This window comes from Geotrypetes seraphini, chromosome 5, assembly GCF_902459505.1.
Source record: "Geotrypetes seraphini chromosome 5, aGeoSer1.1, whole genome shotgun sequence".
Taxonomy (NCBI): Eukaryota; Metazoa; Chordata; class Amphibia; order Gymnophiona; family Dermophiidae; genus Geotrypetes; species Geotrypetes seraphini.
This window is the reverse complement of record NC_047088.1, coordinates 82907561-82930060: the sequence shown is the minus strand read 5'-3', so window position 1 is coordinate 82930060 and position 22500 is coordinate 82907561. Positions and strand designations below refer to the sequence as shown.

Sequence of the window (22500 nt, the reverse complement as noted above, 5' to 3'; positions counted from 1 at the left end):
AATTAGCACGTGCCAAATGCCAGGCAGCCCATTATATTCCTATGAGTTTAGCGTGCACCTTAGTAAAATGCCTGTATGGAGTTAGACTCCAGCAATATGTACTTTTGAGTGACTGGGAGGAGTAAAAGGTATGAATGGGAGTAGAGAAGACATCTGGTGAGATCTGTGAAAGACAATCATATTGCTTTTAAAGAGACAAATGTTACAAAGGTAATGAGATTATTAAGTGAGTAGAAACAGCAACAAAATGGGACTTTACAACTTTTTTCCTGAGCCTCTTTGTTTCCATTCTGTTGTCCAAGGATAAAGGAAGAAAAAATTGAGTTTCAGGAGCTGCCATACTTTTCCATGAAAAGAAAAGAAAGTCATGAATTTTTCTTCCCGTACATCAGAATGAAAGCTAATCAGGCAAAAGGTCAGCCATCTTGTATTACTGTAGGTCATACTCAACATCTAGTTTTACTCTTCTTTTCAACTACCCTTTTCATGACCCTTTGTTTCATGCCTTTAGAATTGTTACCATTTTTGCCACTAGTTCTACCAGAAGGCCAGTTCTATGCATCCATTACCTTTTCTCTAAAGAAAAATGTCTAGAGCAACATGTAGATTAAAAATTTTAAATCACAATTAATCACATGAATAAAGGACCAATATCTTCCTCTATCCTGCCCCCAGGTCTAACATCTCTCACTTTCTCTTCCTTTCCTCCCACTATCCAGCATCTCTCCCTCCCTCCCCTCCACCTGCAGATCCCTTGTCCCTCTTTCTTCTGTCTATCCCCTGCCTCCGAGTCTTAACATCTTGCCCTCTCTCTTACCTCTATGCAGTTGGGCAGCATCTCTATCCCTTCCCAGGTCCATTATCTCTCTCTCCATTTTTCTCTCTCCTTCCTACCTTCAGTTCAGCATCTCCCCATCTTTCCCTCCTTTCCTAATTCATGGGTCTCTCATCTCTATCTTCCTGCCTTGCCCGAATTCAATTGTCCCCCCTCTCTCAGTTCCTTCCCACTCCCTGGATTATCTTAAATCAGGTCTTCTCAGACCCCAGCAGTGGCAGCAATACTCATAGGCTGCCTGTGGCCTGCTCCAGAGCTTTCTCTCTGGCCTGTTCTGTCTCTTCTGATGCAATCTCCCATTTATGCAGGGGCAGGGCAGGCAAAGTCAGGTCAGGTCAGATGGAAAGCTGTAGAGCAGGCTACATGCAGCAAATGAGTATTGCCAGGGACTGACATGACCTGATTTAAAAGTACAAAGTGCAGGTGGGGGGAACTACTGAAATGCAGACAAGGTGGGGAAGGAGAGATACTGGATCACAAATCAGAGGATGACAGGGAGAAGGGAGGGAAAGAGGGGTGGATGCTGGGGGGAAGACTCTGCATCACAATTAATTTTATTAGCTGCAATTATTTTTTTAATGTGTTCACTGCAATGTTAACTGCAATTAATGAGCAGCCCTAAACATTTTTTTGTGTGTGTGTTAATAATCTTTATTGGTCTCAAAGGCAGAGACCAATAAAGATTATTAACACAAAAAAATTCTTCATCCTTTTCTCGTCTCATATTATCATTTTTGTCTCTTGTGTATCACTTAAATTTCTGAGGTCTCCAATGTGTTTGTTATATCACTTTCTTCCTTCTTGCAATTATGACTAGATATATTTTAGTCCTGAAATTTCATCTCATACTGCTTAAGGTGAACACTTCATGCCATTGTAATGGCTCTGCTGAGGATTAGCTTCATCTTTGCTTTATTCTTTCATATATATCCTCTAAAACTGGACACTATGCCAGATATTTCACTAATAAGTATAGATCTACAATCAATTGCTTTTTTTCTGTTATCTCTCTTCCTAGGTACCCTAGCATGCCACTCTTTGACCAACTGCCTCATCATTCTCCTTTGACTATCATATACCACTGTTATCAGATTCTGTATTGTTTTGATATGTGGAAATATCATCTGCCCCAAACATACAGTTGTATGTATGCATTTAAAAATATAGTGCTAATCAAGTAAAAATAAAGAGCTAATCAACTCTCATGAGGCAAACTGGCAACCATGAACTGATGAAATTGAAGTGTGTAAAATGCAGATTAGAAATAAATAACAAATTTGAACATTAGAAGAATCCTGCTTTATTCAGTGGTGCAAACATTTAAAGCATAAAGCACAGAAATGTTCACAGAAGTACACTGAACACATGCAGTGAAAGTGTACTAGGTTAAAATAGTTCTCACAACTGTAAATGGTTTCCCCTTAACACTTTGTCACTACTCTCACCGAGAATGGTGGTGGATAGCAGTCCCCAGGTTTCAAGTCATTCCTCATGGATGTTGAACAGCTTTGCTACTTCGTTGAGATCCGCATGTGCCTCACCATCTTTAATTATCTGAAGGGAACACAAAATATGGATTTGCTATTGAACATTAGCTGAGCTACACATCTAGGGCCAGGAGCACAATGCTAAGCGCAATTCTATAATACATAGATGCACTATAGAGAATCGCGCTCAGCTCAGCAGTGCTGAGCGAATCTAAGCGCATCTATATTGTTAGATGTCCTTTGCAGAATCACTTTTTAGGCATTGCAGACATTCTTTTTTTTTTTTTTTCAAAATATATTTATTGAAAATGGCAAAAGGTCCGGACAAGCGACCACAAGCAGAGCATAAACATACACAATGTCACAGTATCACAGAAGAGAAGAGGAACATCAGCAACAAGCATGAACTCGCCTCTCCCAACTGAACACAGCCAACAAGCGCAAGGCAACATGCAGTAAAAGGCCAAAACTAGGAACACAAAAACTCCTTCCCAGAACCCACAACGATGAGAAGCCCGTCTGGACCCTCAGCCATAAATTTTTGTGAATATTCCCCACAGGCACCAACACCCAAACCGTCCATCAAGCACACCAGTCCTCACAACAGACGCTCACAAGGCACCCAGTCACCACACAAACTGTACTACCAGTCACACCTACCCCCCCACGCCCAAGCCCAACCCCCCCCCCCGCCCCGGTGAGAGTGCAAGCACGAAGTGAACCGTGATGAAGACAGCAGTAGAAATAGAGAAATTCCTGACCATTAGTATGGCCAAGGAAAGCCCTCAAATAGAAGAGATCATGGTGAAAGAAGCTCCAGCAAGTGCTCCCACAAAGCAACATAGTGTCTCATTTCTAACTTACTAGATTTACTGTAGGCGCGGATCTCGAATTGCGCCATCTCTCTCAGCTTGGTCCGCCATTGGGCCTGGGGGGGTGTGTCTTCGGATACCCAGTAAGTCATAATCATCTTCTTCCCCACTAGAAGAGCATTGTAAAGGAATCGTCTTTGCGGAAGTGAGAGACCCTGTTCCTGTAAAGACCCCTGGAAACCCAAGAGGAGAGTGCCATAGTCCCACTCAATATTGCTGTGAGTAACCACATCAAGAAGGCCCAGCAGCCCCGTCCAGATAGTGAGTTTTTGTGCATTCAAGGAGAGAGTGAAGGTACGTGCCAGGCTGTGATTTACATTTACTGCATAGGTCGTTTTCCCAAAGTCCTATCTGAGCCCCCCGTTGTTTAGTAATATAGACTCTGTGCAAGATTTTATACTGTAGTTCCTGGTAGTCTGCCGATTTAGAGAAAAGGTAAAGAGACTGGAAGCAGTCCAAAAATTGGGGCTCAGAAATACTCAAACCTAGGTCCCCCTCCCACCTCTCCCGTAGGGCACTCATCCCAGGAACCTGTGCCGAGAGACGGAGAACACTGTACCAGTGAGACAGCCGATTGAACGCCGGCGGGGTCCCTTCGAAAATCCAGTCTAGTGGCCCCGCATCCCAGCCCCGCGCATGAGTCTGTCGCGTGGCCTCCCAGTAGTGACGGAGTTGAAAGAAAGAAAACAAGTACCAGGAGGGGAAGTCCCATTTCGTCTGGATCTGTTGAAACGAGGGGAAAGTGCCACCCGAAACAGCCAAAACATCGGATATGGTGCGACATCCACTGCGTGCCCAGGCCCTGAATATCGTCCGTCCCCAACCGGGGAGAAAACTCGCATTACCCTCGAGGAATATAAAGGGCGAAACCGCAACCGGCAGATCTTGCCGACGCCGCCACCACTGCCAGGCCCTTCTAAATGGAGCCAACAGGGCTGAGCGGCCCCCCGAGCGAGCCAGATGGTCCGGCTGAGAATGAAGCAGGTTGAAGAACTGAAAAGGTAGGCTCCAAGATGCAACCCAGCCCTGCGGAAAGTAGCGCGCTACACCGGTGTGGCCCTCGTGAATCCACCGCATCAGGGCCGCTACATTGTACAGGCGTAAGTCAGGGACATTCAGCCCTCCCCTTCCTCTAGCCAGCATTAGCTTTGCCAGCGCAACACGAGGAGCCTTAGAGCGCCAAAGAAACCGGGAGATCAAAGAGTGAAAGCGGAGGACATCAGGGCGGCGAATCCAGATCGGCACTGTCTGGAGCGGGTAAAGCAGTTTGGGGAGCATGACCATCTTCACCAATGCCACTCGACCCAGCAAACCTAAAGGGAGATCCTGCCACTGGAGGCACAGTTTCCCAACGGCGTCAAGATGACGAATAACATTCATAGAGTAAAATGTGGCTGGGTTGGTGCTGAGATAAATACCCAGATAACGGACCGGATGAAGCGACGGCGGGATGGGTAGTAAGGCATGCCATGGTTCCACGGGGCCGCCAGCCAGCAGCAAGAGTTCGGATTTACTACAATTAACCAGCAAGCCAGATAGGGCCCCAAATTCCCGAACAATAGTCAAAGCCGCCTCCAGGTGTACGGGAGCCCGATCCAGATATAGTAAAATGTCATCCGCAAACATGCTAATTCTGCACTCCTGTCCCCCCACTAGGATGCCACGGACCTCCGGGGCCTGACGTATTTTGATAGCTAGGGGTTCTATGGCTAGCAAAAACAACAGAGGAGATAACGGGCACCCTTGCCTTGTTCCCCGCTGCAAGTCAAACGCCTCCGTCAAACTCCCATTGATAAGTATACGGGCCCGCGGTTTGGTATATAAAGCTTTAATCCAATCCAAAAAACTCCCTGTGAAGCCGAAACCCTCCAATATCTGAAATAAGTATTCCCAGGAGACACTGTCGAACGCTTTCTCCATGTCTAATCCCGCCACTGCCGACTGCCCTCCCCTACCCCTATGCTCGTGAATGGCCCCTAACACTTTGAGCAGATTCATGGAGGCGTACCGACCCGGTACGAAACCCACCTGATCCGGGTGAATCAGGTGCGGTAGGTAACAATTAAGCCGCCGCACCAGCGTCATAGCCAACACCTTGATATCCTGGTCCAGAAGGGAGATCGGGCGAAAAGAGCTCACCAGGTCAGGGTCCTTCCCCGGTTTGGGCAACAATACTATATGGGCCATGTTGTCAGAAAAGGGGGCGTCCCCTCTCGCCACCGCGTTACACATCTTACTGAGCGGAGAAGCCACCAGATCCCCCAAAATCCGGTAGTATTCCGGACCCAGGCCATCCGGTCCCGGAGCCTTAGCCAAAGTGAGCGAGCCAATCGTGGTAGAGATCTCCTCCGCCGTAATAGGCTCATTGAGAGACGCGGCTTGGCTCGCCGACAACATGGGTAACTTCAAGTCGGTGAAGAACTGGGACATAGCGTCGGCATCCAAAAAACGGCGGCCGTAAAGGGCCTGATAGTATTGAACAAACTGGGAGGCAATGTGACTCTCCCCCTCGTGACGAACCCCCCTAGAGTCCTTAATAGACGTGATGACCTGTCTCTTTTTGTGCGGGCGGATCAAGTTGGACAGGAGCTTCCCCGTTTTACTACCCCACCTATAAAGCTGGTATCTTTGGTAGTACAAGGAGGTCTCCGTTCGCTTATTGAGAAGTTCCTCCAGCTGACCCCGCACCAACCGCATCTCCTCCCGATCCGAATCCGATAGTGTGGTGATATGGGATTGGCGGAGGGTATGCAACCGAGTGGATAGCCTCAAGAGTTCCCCCTCCGTCTGTTTACGTTTGCTAGCAATATAAGCGATAATGTGCCCACGGAGCACTGCTTTGGAAGCGTACCAGAATGTAACGGGGCCCACATCCGGCGTGTCATTAGTAAGTTGGTAATCTAACCAACGCGCCCTCAAGAAAATGCGGAACTCCGGGTCCTGGTACAAGGAAGAGGGCAATCGCCAAGAGGAGGTCCTTCCCGCCGGCGCCACGCATAAACGGAGTCCCACTGGTGCATGGTCAGATAATGTGCTCTCATAAATTTCAGATTGAGTAGCCCTCGAGAAAAGGCGTTTATCAAGGAGGAGGTAATCCAGCCTGGCATACACCTTGTGGGCATGTGAGTAAAAAGTGAAATCAATGTCATAGGGGTGTAAGGTACGCCAAACATCAACCAACTCCAAGTGTTGAGTGAGAAAGCCTACCCCACGTGTGTCGTGGTCCCGGGTCCGTGCCCGAGGCGGCTTACAATCCACACCCGGGTTTGCAGTGATATTGAGATCCCCGCCCACAACTAAATTGTAATCAGAGTGTTGTGAAATATGGGCCAATACAGTAGAGAAGAACTTGTGACAATAGACATTGGGTGCATACAGGTTGCACAACAGTAACTTAAGACCCCAAAGCTCTCCCAGCACCAGAACAAAACGACCCTCCGGATCCTGAATTTGCTTATGAAGATGAAAAGGGAGGTGTTTGTGAAGGAGAATGGCCACCCCCCGCTGGCGGCCCGTATAGGCCGAGGAAAACACGTCCCCCACCCATCCCCTGCGTAACTTGATATGTTCCAGCTGAGAGAGATGCGTTTCCTGTAGGAAGGCTATATCCGCGCCCAACTTGCGGAGGCAAGAAAGCACTCGCGATCGCTTAATAGGAGACTTGATACCATCCACATTGAATGTGAGTATCTTAAGGTCAGCCAGGATCAATTCTAGGTGGGCTGGAGCCGAGCAGAGAAAAGAGAGAAAAAACCACTCCTGGGTCTCCCAGCTGAACCCAGTAGCCAGACAACAGATACCAAATAAGTCTGCACCTCCCCGATACCTCCCCCCCATTCCATCCAACCCACAGTCCTAGCACAATCACACCGACATACAAAACCCCATACATACACCCCCAACAACCTTCCCTAGCCCCCCTCGCCCCCCTCCCACCCTCCCCCACCCCTCCCCATTCGTGTAACCCATACACTGTCCCCAACAAACCCACTGCCTACCCATAGCAGAACCCTCCCCCCTCCCGCAAACTGTCCACCCCAAATGGACCATTACAACGAACAAAAAAGAAACATGTAGGATATAAGAGGTCCAGATCAAGCCGAAATAGGTTCAAGAGCAGTGCCATGCCCCAACAGCTGAGGGTTGGTGTCCAGATGTACCCGAAAATGGCGTGGTAGAAAGCAGCCAACCTCGGATCCTAAGACCACTCAAGGATCCGACCGATGCACCAGCAGAAACCGTCAGAACACAAACAGCAACAGTCAGAGCGGCAGGTGTCCGCCACAGGTCAGCATCCGAGGCATCCAAAGCACAGCAAAGGCCCGGCGGTCGAGGATCAAGGAAGAGGGTGGGCTGCCAGATTGCCCACATAGGTGCGGGCCTCCTCCACAGTGGTTAGGGTCTCAGAGGCACCATTTCTCCAGACCCGCAGCTTGGCAGGGAAAACCAGGGCAAACTGGATCCCCCTCTTATGAAGCTCAGAGCAGAAAGGTGACATTAACTTGCGTTGGGCGGCAACTCGCACTGAATAGTCATTAAAGACCAGTACCTTCACCCCCTCGTATTCCAGGGCTCCAGCCTTGCGGTATGCCCTTAGCAGCGCTTCCTTGCCTCTCCAGTTACAGAAACGTGCAATTGCTGTGCGTGCTCTCTTGCCATCCCCCGATTTAGGGCCAATGCGGTGGGCTCTTTCACAGTCAAAGTGCAGGCCAGAGCCCGACAGGCCCAGTGTCTCCGGCAGCCATATAGTGAAGATCCGGTACAGGTCAGCATCACCGACAGATTCTGGTAGACCAACCAGCCGCAGGTTGTTACGGCGGCTGCGGTTTTCCAGCTCCTCAAGTTGGTCCTGCATGTCATTGTTAGTTTTACGGAGCGCCGACATTTGAGCCTCCAGAGACGCACACGTGTCTTCCTGGCCTGAGACCCGTTGTTCCACTTCAGTGAGGCGCCTCTGTTGAGAGTCGAATTTTTCATGCACCTCATCAACTGCCGATTGCAGTTTGTTGAGGCGATCCGCCAGGGCAGCCGAAACTGATCGGGTAATCTCCTGAATCCAGTCTCCCGCAGGGATGGTGAATGACGCTGACTCCGCCGCCATTTTTACAGCGGGAGACTGAGGCCGATCCCGAGAGGTCTTTGCCGAGCGAATCGGCATGCCCGACGGCAGCGCGTCCCCGAACTGCGAGGGTAACAGCGCAAGGCTTCTAGCACTGCTCCTGAGGATCGCGCGATTCAGCTCGGGTGGAAAAGTGCTGAGAAATAGCTGGTTTTCAGCGGGATCAGGACGGAGCTCTCCGCTCCCACAACCGGTCAGGTAGGCTGCATCACGTGACCCCCCGCATTGCAGACATTCTAATAACATCTATAACGTTACCGTGTGTTAGTGTTATGATGTCATTAGAACAGCAATTTTATGCTGTTTTTTTATATTAAAATTGTATGCAATAAAATGCTGGCACCATTATAATATTTTATTTATCTCTTAATTATTTATATACTACTTATATCCAATATGGTATTTAAATTTCTCATATTTCTCTTCCATTCCAGTTTCCCAGGGTCACAAGGAGTAGTGGGGGATTTGAACCAACAACATCAGGGGGCTAATGAGGTGCAATATGCTATATATATTTCATGTGCCTTGCTTGAGTAATGCATTATTAAACATCTTTTGACATTAATATCAAACTGGAGTCCTCTTTATCCCAAAAAATAAAACCAAAAGATTTCTGATCCAAGGAAGAAGGTGTTACCTTCGAAAGCTAATCATAAATTACATTAAGCTAGTCCAATAAAAAAGGTATTTTTTCCTTTATGTTTTTGTTTTATTTCTATATATTACTTTCAAGAGTAGGCCAACATGGCTACCGCACCATTTCACTCTATAACAAAGTAAATGCAGTAGGACCACCCAAGGCTATACCTTCATTATTATATTCATTGAACAATGCAAAAGCTCAAAAGGAGCCCCTACCAAGACCAAGACTGAGATCCCACAGAGGCACAACCAGCCATCAAGTAGGATGAATGTTTGATCCCCTCCACATCTGGCAAAGTTGCCAAAGACTTTCCCTTCAGGGTTCAGTCCACTCCAGTGTAGCACAGGCCGGATATGCAATTAAGCCAAAACATTACCTGGAGTCTGCATCTGTGACTATTTGAACTAGCAAGGTATGCTATGAATCCTGTGTCATTTTGTGATGTGTTTTATCCCAGAGTGCATTTAAATCAGGGACAGTAGCGGCGAAGTTCCGCTCTGCTTTTGTTACTCTCTTTGAGGTGTTCCGGGTTCCTGTGGTTCTGAGAGTAAGTTTATAAACACTATTATAGTATTAGTATTTAAGACCGTTATATTAACGGATGCTAGAATAGATGTGTAGACTTTTAGCACAATGGGTCGCTGAGGCTTTTCTTTCTTTCTTCCTTTATGTTTTTTTATCTCTCTCCCTGCCCCCCTTTCTTTCTGTCTCTGTCCCCCTGTGTCTCTTCCCTGGCCCCCTGCCTTACTGTCTCTCTCCCTGGCTGTCTGTCAGTCTTTCTTTGTTTCTGTATCTTCTCCCTTTGCGAGTGTGGGGCAGTTGTAGGCGCGCAAGTGCACTCTTTCCGGCCACGGACATACGGTACACGCAGGTAGGAGTGCGCATGCGCCGCTTAGGGTTTTATTATGTAATCATTAAGCCCGTTACATTAACGGGTGCTAGAATATATGTCTGTCTGTATCCCTCCCGCTGACTCTCTCTCTCTCCCTAGCCCCCTTTCTCTGTCTGTCTTTCTGTCCCTCTCTCTGACCCTGTGTCTTTCTTTCTTTCTGTCTCTCTCCCTCCCTCCCGCTGTCTGTCTTGTCATTTTTCCCCATTTCCCTGTGCAGCAGCATTTCCATCCCACTTCCCTATGCAGCATTTCCATCCCACTTCCCTCCTATCCCCCCCCCCCCGCTTTTCCTGTGCAGAAGCAGCAGCGCAGCATTTTCCCCCACCCCCCTTTCCCTTCTCTTACCGCGATCTTGTCTTCTCTTACCTGCTTCGTTCGGCCCCTTCCCTTCTTTTACTGCCGTTGTTCTGCTGTTCTGGCCTGCTCCTGACCCTCCCACCGCCGACAAACCTCCAGGCTCCAGCCGCGTAGGCAGCACTTTAAACACGCTGTTTCGCGGCCTTCTACTGCCGATTTCCTCTGCCGCTGGAGCCGGGAGGTTTGTGGAGGGTCAACGGGCAGAGCGGGGCTGCTCTCCACCACTCGGTTGCTGCCACTGCCTCACAGGGCCGCGAGTGTGTTGTAGTCGCGCATGCGCACTTCTTCAGGCCACGGACATACGGAACACGCAAGTGGAAGTGCGCATGCGTGGCTTAGGGTTTTATTATAGAGATTATTATGGAAGGATTCTTTTGCTAATTTTAACTATGATCTAATAAAGTTTATTTGTTTGAATTTTCAACCAAAAAGTCACGGACATTTTTATTTTCATTTCTTCTTAGCCCCCTTCCTGACGACGCTGTTGGTGAAACTCGAGTCGTAGGGAGGCCATTTTCAACAGAACACAGGGGTGTTTTAGAGCATTAAAACTACATTATATTGGTTCAGCGCTGTATGATCGCCATAACCTGCCTCCTATTCATCAGATAAATAACAATTGAACTGTTTAGTATTTACTATCGTTTATACTATTATTGAGGGCAGAAGGAGGAACACTTCAGTGCAATGATGGTCCCTCATTACAACCTCATTACCCTCAATTGCCTCTTTAATCCGTTTGGTAATACACACTTTAAAGGTTTACTTCCCCGTTCTGAGAGCCACTGAAGAAAAAAAAAATGTACGGGACTGGATTGGTGTGGTAGCACAAAAAAAGGAATTATTACTTTGGAGAAAAACCTAATGGCAGTGATCATCTTTTCAACTACTGGGTAATTCCAAGAATGACAACTATTGGAAACAGGATGCTGGGTTTTATGGATCTTTGACCTGAACCTGCACTGCACTTCTATATTCTTATCATATTATACAGACATTCTTGCATTATACTGTCAGGAAGAGCAGCAGAAGAGCACACTCAGAAATACTCTATATCTAGGATATGGTCCCCCTTTCTTCTCACTCTGTCCGCATTCAACTGCACTCCCATTTACACTCACTTTAAATTTCATAGCAAAGAGAAGACAGATACTGTACTTCATTCCACTGCTGTTAGACATCCAATGCGATATAATAATTTCAAAGTAAACAACATTTTTTCAAATTTATGAAAAGCACACTTTCTTGAATTGAAAATCTTATAGTACCTACCTTTCTGGCAATTGGCATCCTGTTGAAGACATTCCACAAAACAATTCCCACAACAACACTGTCTCTTAAATAAAAAACGATGCCTTTTCCATAATCCTCGCCTTGCTGTTGTGCCTGAGCTGAAGCGACAGGGACAGGGATAGAGAGTGCTTTGGCCTCTTCTTCCATTTTACTCTCTGATCGAATGCCAGTGCCTACAAGCATACACATAGTAAGCCGAGACGGCCAGCCCATTCTGCACATGTACTACATATGAGCAAATTAATCTAATCTAATCAGGATTTCTTAATTGCACTTCTCCAGAATAGGTTCAAGGCGATTTACAAGATAAGAGGCCCATGCAACATCAGGGGGAAAAGTTACATCACATAGAAGGAGAAGGCAGAACTGTCATAAAAGGGAGAGAATTATAAAAAACATTGTGGAGGAGGGTTACATTGTTATGAGAGGAGAAGCAGTTATAACACACTGAGGAGGAGGCCTATGTAACACAGGTAAAAGTTACATCAAATGGAAGTAGGCAAGGAAGAAAGAGTAGCCCGAGAGCCTGTCTCGATGGGCGAAGTGTAACATGGGGCTGGAAGGCCCATATGTCGCCCACGAGGCAGGCTGGTAGAGAAGAGGGACAGGAGTAGAAAACAGTTAGGGAAATAGTTGGGGGAGTGGTTCGCGCCAAAAGGCTGGCGAAGGATTGGGTAGGCAGTAGAAAGGACGGCGTGGGGGAGGTGATAAAGCCGGGACCTTGGAGGACTCGGCTTTTTCAGGGTCCTCCAGGGTTGCTTATTTCCCCACCCACCCACCCATTAGGTGGTGGCCTTGGTAGCTCGGGAACGCGGGTCTCCCGAGATACTGGGTCCTGGGGATCCGGCGATGAGCGGTGGGCCGGCTGGAAGCTGTGCCTTGGGGACAGGTGACCCGGTTAAAGGGGCATGAGGTCATGCCACCCCTCAGACTCTTGCTGTTTATGGCGGGGTTGGGGGCAATTTATTGATGTTTACACCGGGTAGCTCAGGAGGAGCTTGCAGATGTTGTTCTATTGAAGTTTAATGTGTTGAGGATGTTAATATATGCAAATTAATTTATTTGCTGTTCTTGATTAATAAATTGAGCTGCGGCTATGTTCCAAATTATGTGTTGTCTCTTAGTTAATTGGGACAGGAGAAAGTAAGGAGGGGGTGTATGGGCAGCAGTAGCGACTATCCAGATCCCGCTGTTACTCCTACGATAGGGAGAAGTCTGAGAGTACTATTGAGGGAGGCTAAATTGTTGCAATGTACTGTGGAGAACGGTTACATTATCAGGAGAGATTGCAGAGGCACCGAGTTAAATGAATTTATCACATAGGTAAGTTTTTAATCTGTTCCTCAAGGCAAGGTAGTTATGGTCAGTCCTACTTTCAGAGTACAGTGGTACCTTGGTTTACGAGCATAATTTTTTCCAGAAGCATGCTCTTAATTCAAAGTACTCGTATATCAAAGCACATGTCCCCATAGGCCACAATGTAAACTGAAACAATTCGTTCCACAACCAAGGTTTACTATGATGGCCCAGGGGTGGGTACCGTGGTGTAGCGTGTAGCATGGTGGCTTCCTTTCCCCTGGGTCCCCGTGCGGCTCTCTTCCCTCTTTGGCCGATGTCTTTTCTGTTCACCAGAGCCTCCCAGCTTCTGATTCAAGCCGGCCGCCATCCTTTTAACACATGTGCAGGACATCTGAACTCCCCTGTCAAGCCGGCGCCGCTTCAACAGCACGCGCACCACATACAAGCACGCAGGGGTTGGGCCCATGTGCCTAAGGCCCCGCCCACAGGAGGGGCCTAAGTCTCCCGGGACTATTCTGGTTGGCCCAGGGGCCTTAGGCCCCACCTGTGGGCGGGGTTTCAGATGCCTGGGCCAATCCGGCCCCATTCTGCAGCCGGCTGGCCTGCTGGACGAGCGGGTTTGGTACCCGTCCATCTGGCCAACATTTTACAGGTATGGGGGGTGGGATTGTGGGTGGGCGGGGTCGTGGGGGGTCACGGGTCGGGCCGATCGGGGGTTTGGGGGGGGGCGGTCGTTGGGGGGGTTGTGTTGAGGACAGGAGGGCCTGGGATCCCTCCTGCCTGTATAGTAGTGGGGGGTGGGGGATAGGGGGTCCGCCTGGGCAGGAGGGGTTGGGCTCCCTCCTGCCCGATTGTGTAGGGGAGTGGGGGCGAGAGGCCAGGAAGGCTTGGGCTCCCTCCTGGCCTGATCGTAATCGGGGGGTGCCATGGGTGCCCGGGGCAAGAGGGCTTGGGCTCCCTCTTGCCCCAAATGTAATTGGGGGGGCAGTGCCGCGGGGCAAGAGAGCTTGGACTCCCTCTTGCCCCGATGTCGTTGGGGAGGTCGGGGGTGCCACGAGGCAAGAGGGCTTGGTCTCCCTCTTGCCCCGAATGTAATCGGGGGGGGGGGGGGGGGGGGGGGGGGGTCGGTGCCGCGGGGCAAGAGGGCTTGGTCTCCCTCTTGCCCCGATGTCGTCGGGGAGGTCGGGGGTGCCGCGGGGCAAGAGGGCCTGTACTCCCTCTTGCCCCGATGTCGTGGGGGGGGGAATGGATTCTTTAATCAGTGTTGTTTTTGACAGACACCGGTTACAGAATCCAGCTTTTAGGCGAAGGACTGGCTCCTCCTTCGCCTAAAAGCCCTTGTGTTGGACGTTTGGGGCTTAGGCGTTTTTTGGTTCATTATGGGGATAGACGTCGTGGGGTATAAGTGTAGACATAGTGGTGGTCTGGACGTTTAAACAGCTGAATGTAGAGGCAGGCCATTATCAAAACAAACCTCCATTTGGATGTTTTTTTTTGATTATGGACATTTTCCCTGCTTCTACTTTCAACGTTTAAGTCCTTAGGTCAAAAGGGGACTTAGACGTTTTTTTTTTTATTATGCCCCTCTATATGTATAACCACTTTGAATAGTTTTGTGTTATTTGCAAATTTAATCATTGTTCCAATTTCCAGATAATTTATAAATATGTTAAATATAACTGGTCTCTGCAGCACTCTACTGAGAAAAATGGTCCATTTATTGATTTCAAATAACCAATTCCCAATCCACAACAAAACATTGCCTCCAATCCCATAACTTTTTAGTTTTTCTAGTCTCTCACGAGGAACTTTATTGAAAGCTTTCTGGAAATCTAGATCAATGTTCTTCAACTTTTTACACCTGTGGACCGGCAGAAATAAAATAATTACTTTGTGGACCGGCAAACTACTAAGACTGAAATTTAAAAAAACATTTCCGCCCCATCTCTGCGAGCTCAGTCCCCGCAAACCATCTGATCTCATCCGCACAAGCCTCAGTGATGATTTTATATTGAACGTATTTTATTAAAGTATAAAAAGAAACAATATTCTGTACAATTGTCATTTTATAAATACAAATATACAGACCATGGACCAAAAAAAAACCCTGTCTCCCCTCCCCTATCAAGAAAACTGAACAAGCCAAATTATTACAGAATGCTACACAGAAATGTCATGCTAACAGAATACTGCAGTCACACATGACAGGAATAGTGTTAGGGGAGTGACTCCTGGTCAGAGAGAGCCTTAAGCTAGCTAGAAGCTAAAGAAGCACTGCCTGGGCTTTGCAGTCCCCAGTTATGCCTCTAGCAGGATATATATTTCAAATCTGATATATTCTAATGACAAAATAGAAATAAAATAATTTTTTTCTACCTTTTGTCTTCTCTGGTTTCTGCTTTCATCTTCTTTTCACTCTTTTCCTTCCAGCGTCTTCCCTGTCTCTTCAATCCACCATCTGCCCGTTCCATCCACTGTCTGCCCCTTCCAGAAACTATCTGTCTCCCCCTGCCGTCTCTCCTCTAGATCTCCCCCTTTGGTCTGGCATCCATCATCTTCCCTCTGTTCCCTCATGGTCTGGCATCTTTCTACTTTCATCTCTCTTTCCCTCCCCCCTGTGGTTTTTAGCATCTCTCTCTGTCTCCTTCCCCGTTCTCTAGCATCTCTCTCTCCTTTCCTTTTCTTCTCTGGTCTTCCTTCTTTATTTTCTGCCTCCGTCTAAATTAAATTCTTTCTTACTATGCAGTCCTCAGTTTCCCTCTTTTCACTGTGTCTACCCACAGCATGCCACCCCTTTCCTTCATCCCTCCACTATCTCACTAATTCTATCTTCTTCCCCCATCCAGTATATGTCCTTTTTCTTTATCCCTCCTTCCATCCAGTATGTGTTCTCTTTCTCCACTTCCATTCAGCATTTGCTCTCCCTTCTCCCCACTTCCATCATCTGCCCTCTTCTCTCTCCCCTTCTCCCCACTTCCATCATCTCCCCCCTTCTCCTCACTTCCATCATCTGCCCACTTCTCTCTCCCCCTTCTTCCCACTTCCATCATCTGCCCCCTTCTCTCAATCTCTCAATCCACCACAGGCCCATCTCTCTCACCTTTCTTTCTGATTTTGGCAACAAGATCGGTAACGCCCCCCTCCCCCCCCACGATAACACTCAAGTTCGGCAACGGGCCTCCTTCTCCCCCAGCATCAACAGCACTTCAGATCGGCAACCGCGGTGCTCAGGTCAAACCTTCCCTCTGACTTGAACTGCCTGGGCGGAAACAGGAAGCTGCATCAGAGGGGAAGCTTTGGGCTGAGCACCACGTTGCCGATCTGAAGTGCTGTTGATGCCGGGGGGAGAAGGAGTCCCACTGCCAATCTTGAATTGCGTCACCCATCGCCGTTGCAGCTCAGACGCTGATGGCCCCAATCTGATCTCACCGGCCCACATGTTAATTCATGCCTTCAAAGAAATGGAGCAAATTGGTGAGGCAAGAAATCCCTTCGCTGAACCCATACTGACTCTATCCCTTTAAACCATGTTTGTCTATGAGTTTCGTAACTTTATTCCTTAAAATAATTTTCACTATCTTTCCTGGCACTGCAGTCAGGCTTACCTGTCTATAGTTGCCTGGATCACCCCTGGAACCCTTCTAAAAAATTAGCATTAAATTGGCCACCCTCTAATCTTCAGTTACAATGGATGATTTTACTAACAGGTTACAGATAACTAACAGCAGATCAGCAATTTCATGTTTGAGTTCTTTCAGCACCCTTGGGTGTACACCATCCACTACAAGTGATTTATCACTTTTAAGTTGTCAACTTGGCTCAATATGTCTTCCAGGTTCACTGAGATTTATTTCAGTTCCTCTGAATCTTCACCCTTGAGAACCATTTCTGATAAGTGGAGTTTTTTCTGACCTGTTGGGCTGTGGCAGTGGGTCCCTAGCTAGGTTTTAGCTTTAACCGAGGACTTTTTTCTCCACTTTGTTATATGTACTCCACTTGTTGAACTCTGTTTTCTCCTTGTATTGGAAGAGAGTAGACTATTTTTTTTAAATTCTTTATTCATTTTATATTTACATCAAGTAATTGAAATCACCTATTATTATACAGTTGCTCAATCTGCAATCTTTCATAATTACTGTAAACATTTCATCTATTTATTTCCTGTAGAATGTTTATTATTTGACTCAATTCCCTCTTTAACATATAGTGTAACCTCCCTCCAATTTGATCCACTATCATTGCAATATAGCTTATACCCTGATAACACAGTGTCCCATTGATTGTCCTCCTTCCACCAGGTCCTCTGAGATGCCTATTAAATCAACCTCTTCATTTAGTGCTATATACTCTAACTCTTCCATCTTATTTTTTTAGGCTTCTAGCATTTGTATACAAATTGTATTTTTTTCCTGCATCTATAGGCTGCTTAGAAGTTGATGGGGATAATTTGCACACTAAAAAATCCCTCTGTTTTCCGATTGAGCATACCTGGCTTCCTTTCACGATTACTGAAACCTCTCTATTGGGATTCCCTAAATGTTCTTTTTTAATAGTATCCTTCAAGGATATTACACGCCAAACCATATGCTCCTGGGTGACTGTCACCTCCCCCTCCCCCATTTTGGTTTAAAAGCTGCTCTATCTCCTTTTTAAATGTTAGTGCCAGAAGCCTAGTTCCATCTTGGTTAGGTTAGAGTCCATCCTTGTGGAAAAGGTTCCCCCTTCCTCAGAATGCTGCCCAGTTCCCAACAAATCTAAATCCCTCATCCCTGCACTATCATCTCAATCATGCATTGAAACTTTGAAGCTCTGCATGCCTCTTGGGTCCTATGTGTGAAACAGGGAGCATTTCTGAAAATGCAACCCTGACGGATCTGGATTTAGCTTTCTACTTGAGCCTAAATTTGGCTTCCAGAACCTCCTTCCCACATTTTCCTATGTCATTGGTACCCACATATAACAAGTCATCTGACTACTTCCCTACACTATCTAAAATCCTATCTAGCTGATGTTATTAGGTCCACCACCTTCGCATCAGGCAGGCAAGTGACCAGCCAATCAGCTATCTACATGACTACTGATGGAATCACCAATTACAACATAACATAACATAACATAAAAACTCACTTGTATACCACAAATACCATTAAATTATATGCGGTTCATAGAGACTAGTAATACAAATGAATAAACATCCAATATATATGTGAGTTAGATTCCTAATCCATGAGGCTGCCTGAAAAGACAGCAATCGTTCCTGGAATTTCTTATATTTATATCCCTTTACAGAAGGAAACAAAAATAATGAATGAGATTTTCTAGAATGTTTAGAATTTGTAATAATGAAAGATTCCATAAGCTACTCTGAAATTAAGCCTGTTAATACCTTAAAATAAATACAGCCAAACTTGAATTTAACTCGTGCCTCAACTGGAAGCCAGTGCAATCGACGATAGAAATCGGGGACATGGTCATACTTCTTTAAATCAAAAATCAGTCTGACTGCTGCATTCTGAATTATGCGCAGTCTTTGAAGATTTTTTTGAGCACCAGCAAGATGAACGATGTTACAATAATCTAGCTGACTAAGGACCAATGATTGAACCAACAGTCGAAAGGAGTTAACATCAAAATATGCTCTAATAGTTCATAGTTTCCATAGAGTATAGAAACCCTTTCGAACCAACAAGTCAACCTGATTTTTCATAGTAAGGGTACGATCTAGAATTACACCAAATATTTTTATGGTTGGCTGGACGCTATAGACTACCATTTATGTAACAACTACATTTAAATTTGGTGATGCAAAGAAAATTTGGTTTTTTTCTGTATTAATTTTCAATTTGAAATCTGCCATCCAAAATTCAATTGTCTGTAGAATATCGATAACAGTTTGATTGATTTGAGAGAAAGAAGTTTGTACAGGAATTAAAACATTGATGTCATCTGCATAGCTAAATAATTTAATTTTGAACTGAGATAATCTATTGCCTAAAGAGGCCAAATAAATGTTAAAAAGCAATGGAGACAAAGCTGACATATCCCTTTCCTCAGAAGGCCATAGAGACACATCCTCGGTGCAAGAGGATATTGCATTCCCTGGTAGACATATCCTATCTACAGGATTACTTTCTACTTCACCTGGATAATTCTATCCTTTTAGGAGACCTCCCTCCTCCAAGGCAGCATAGAGGCAGAAAGACTGGGAGATGGGACTACTCTGCAATATCTCTATAGGTCTCCTCTATGTACCTGTCTGTCTCCCTCAGCTCCTCCAAATCTGCCACTGTAGCCTCTAGAGAACAGACTCATTCTTTGAGAGCTAGGAGCTCTTTGCATCGAGCCCAAACAAATAACTTCTCACCAACTGGGAGATAATCATACCTGTGACACAACACAAAAGACTTGATAGCACTCCTCTTGCTGCTGGACTGCTGTCTGCATCTTAGTATTACTGAGGCGTTTAATTAACTAAAATTTGTTAAGGTACTAGGAATATTAGATAAATCTAAAAAGACTTAAGATTATACGATATACTGTGTGATTTATTTAACGTTTGCTTCTCATCAAGCATAAAATGTAAATTATAACTCTATAAAGAAAACACTCCTCTTATTATCCTAATTAGAATAACTGACTAGAAATGAAGAGATGTGCTCGGAATGAGCAGGAGTTGGGGAAGGCGGAAGAGAATGAAGACAACTAGGTCCTGCTGTGCCTTCTAGAGGCTATCTGAAGTTGCTTCTATTCTAGCAGAAACTAAGGGCCTGTTTTACAAAGCTGCGCAGCAACTGCCCCGAAGCCCTTTAAATCTCTATGGGCTTCGGGGCCATTACTGCGGCTTTGTAAAACAGGCTCTAAGTTTTACAACTATGGAAAACTAGTGAAAAAATAAATGTTTGCTTTATAAAGTCACATTATTTATAAAACTGTACGTACTCTTTTATCCCCAGATAAATCACCAGAGCACAGAGCAAAATTTTCATTTACCTAGAGAAATGTCCTTTTCTTGCAGAACTTCTCAGAAAAAGGCCATGACCCTTTGTTCTATAAATTTATTTATTTTTTAATTTAATAAGAGGTCTTTATAGTAAAAACTGCAGATAACAAGAACAAGCATCTTAAGCATAGAGACTGCAAGCTAGTACACAATAGATCCAATGCCATGGAACCTCTGATTTTTTTCAAAGTAAAAAGTAAAATAAAACACAACCAAGGAAAATAACCCCAAAAACAACAAGGGGAAATGGGGAGATAAAAAGAAGAGACATATGAACGTGGATACAAATTTCTTTTCAAATATGTACCTATTATGCATTATTTGTAGTTTGAAATGCCTACATATCTTGGCCATAGTCAACTTCTCTCATCTCACTTTTAAAAGATCTAGACAGATATACAAATACATTCAGACTTTTCTTACCGGATTCCTCTGCTGCAGATTTTGGTGTGTCTCTTGTAGTTGCTTTTGCAAAAACTCCTACAGTGGGTAAACTGCTGTCGACAAGGCCAATTGCTTCATACCCAACATCAGGGCCCAAATCACTCCTTTGATAAAATGAAAATAAAGTCAACAACTACAGGTATATATACCTGTTCACAATCAGAAATGAACAAAGGGAGTGCTAGAGAGACACTGACTAAGATGGTTGCTTGTTCCCTTTGCTCCTTCTCCACTGCAAATATGTTGTTTTGCGCTTCAAAATCTGTCAAGATGCTGAAGTCATAATTTAATATCACAGAGAAGTTTTGAGTCTGAATCCAGCTAACAAAACAGACTCTAGGACTTCCTGTCACAAGGCCAAAGGTATTAATTCAGGGCTGAGCACAAGCAGATTATATACCTGTCACAGTAAGTTGTCTCCTAATCAGAAGACTTCTAGAATTAGAGGTACTGGTGGTCATGTTTATCTGCATACTTGATGCAACTAACCATGAGGAAATCTGGCCTAGAAATAGTAATCATGTTATGCCAAGAAAACCAGGCTGAGATCAATGGAGCTGGACAGGACATCAATGCAGCTAGTGAAAGTCACAAGATGTACTGCTGCAGTTATGATTATCACATATACTCAAATATCAACTAAGATTTTTGAGCCAAAAAAATGGGGATCTCTGTTATATTTGAGTCTATTACCATAGTTTAAAAAAAATATCCCAATTTAAGCCTAACGGGCTGTGGGGAACAGAGTTGTAGGTCAGGGGCAGGCCTGACATGCGAAGCAGGCAGCTGATTCCACCCGATGGTGGCCACGGCAGTCCTCCATGCTGTTTGCCAGCGGAAGGAGTGGGGAGTGAGGAGTCAGTGGCACATCCGGATTGTGAGCAGCCAGATGCCGCACGGGCCTTCCCTATTGCCAAATCGCTAAAGGCTCTGCCAGTTTTGATATCGCCCCCCCCTTCTGAAATCGAGACCGGCAGAACCTACAGTGAATTAACAAGAGAGAAGACCCCCGCGGCATCTGGCTTCATTATTGTCAGTCGGTTTAGTGGGACTGAGACAGGACCGAAGACAGGGCTGCTCACAATCCAGATGCACCGCTGACTCCTCCTACTGGCAGCCAGCAAACAGCATGGAGGACCAAGTGAAGCTTGAAGATTAGTCTGAAATATGGCAGCTAAGATTTAATGTTAAGAAATGTAAGATCATGCTTTTGCATATGCGGGCTAAAGTCTCTTTTTTCCTACATCTTAGAAGCCATCCAAATAGCCTTTGCACGCTCAAGAGCAATGCTGTATGACCAACGCGTTCTGGATGCTCTAGGTCAATTGGACCCTGCGTGAGCAGTCTTAAATAACATGGAAGTCCGAGACCTTGGTCCCTTTACAGATGGACCAATCTATATAACACGGTCACTTTAGCCAGTCTGGTGCTACTAGAATCATCAGTCCTTGGTGCGTTATGATCCTGCGCAGAAATTTGTCTATCATGGGCCACGGAGAGAAGACATAAAGAAGTTCTGCCTTTGGCCAAGGTTGCACCAGAGCTTCCACTTCCTAGCTCGCATCTTCAACTGAAGAAGCAAGTCGCCTTCTTGATAGTCGCCAATGTCATCAGATTGAAAGTTGGTCACAACGCAGGTGAAGGCGGCTTCCTGAGACAAAGACCACTCCCTTCCGACTGAGGAAATCGATTTGCACATTGTCAATTCTTGCCACATTTGCCACCGAAAATGATAAGAGATGGGACTCTGCCCAACGAAGTATCTGCCGGAGCCCAATTCATCTTCTGGTATGGATTCTATGGCTTCTAGATTGAGCAGCCTTTGTACCGTTACTCGGACAAAAGGCGTTAGGTTATGGCAGGCCATACTGGAATGGATAGTGTGCAAAATATTTTTGTTGAATATGTTGTAGATTTTTCTATATGAAGACACCTACTTTTCATATGCTTCTGGGTAAATCTAGTTAGTAATGCACTTGTGAAACATAGGGCCAATGCCCAATTAAGAACCAATGAAACGTTAGGTGCAAAGATATAAAAATTTGAAAATGGATTGCAGCCAAGGCCAGAAAAACACTAGGGATTAAAAGTAAGAATGGTCATAATAATATTCTGTATTTATGTAAGTTGCTGGATTAAGCAAGATCATAAGAGAAATTGGGTATATGTATATATAATACATTTTTGTAGAGGTATTAATTTTTCTCTCTCTCTCTCTCTATTAAGTATTCTTTGTTTCTTTGTCTGGGTGTCGTCCTG

At 45.7% G+C, this 22500-nt stretch overlaps 1 protein-coding gene across 7 annotated transcripts in view; it reads right to left on the bottom strand.

The window, feature by feature from the left end:
* The window catches only part of AIFM1 (apoptosis inducing factor mitochondria associated 1), a 136143-nt gene that overhangs the window by 12549 nt on the left and 101094 nt on the right, over positions 1–22500 (bottom strand). For all 7 annotated transcript variants that reach the window (XM_033945167.1, XM_033945168.1, XM_033945170.1 and 4 more), the window contains 3 exons: positions 20221–20345; positions 11478–11671; positions 2281–2389 (listed from right to left, as the gene is read on the bottom strand). In XM_033945167.1, coding sequence (XP_033801058.1) covers positions 2318–2389; positions 11478–11671; positions 20221–20345 — 391 coding nt within the window. In that variant the 3' untranslated portion in view covers positions 2281–2317. The remainder of the gene's footprint in view (positions 1–2280; positions 2390–11477; positions 11672–20220; positions 20346–22500) is intronic.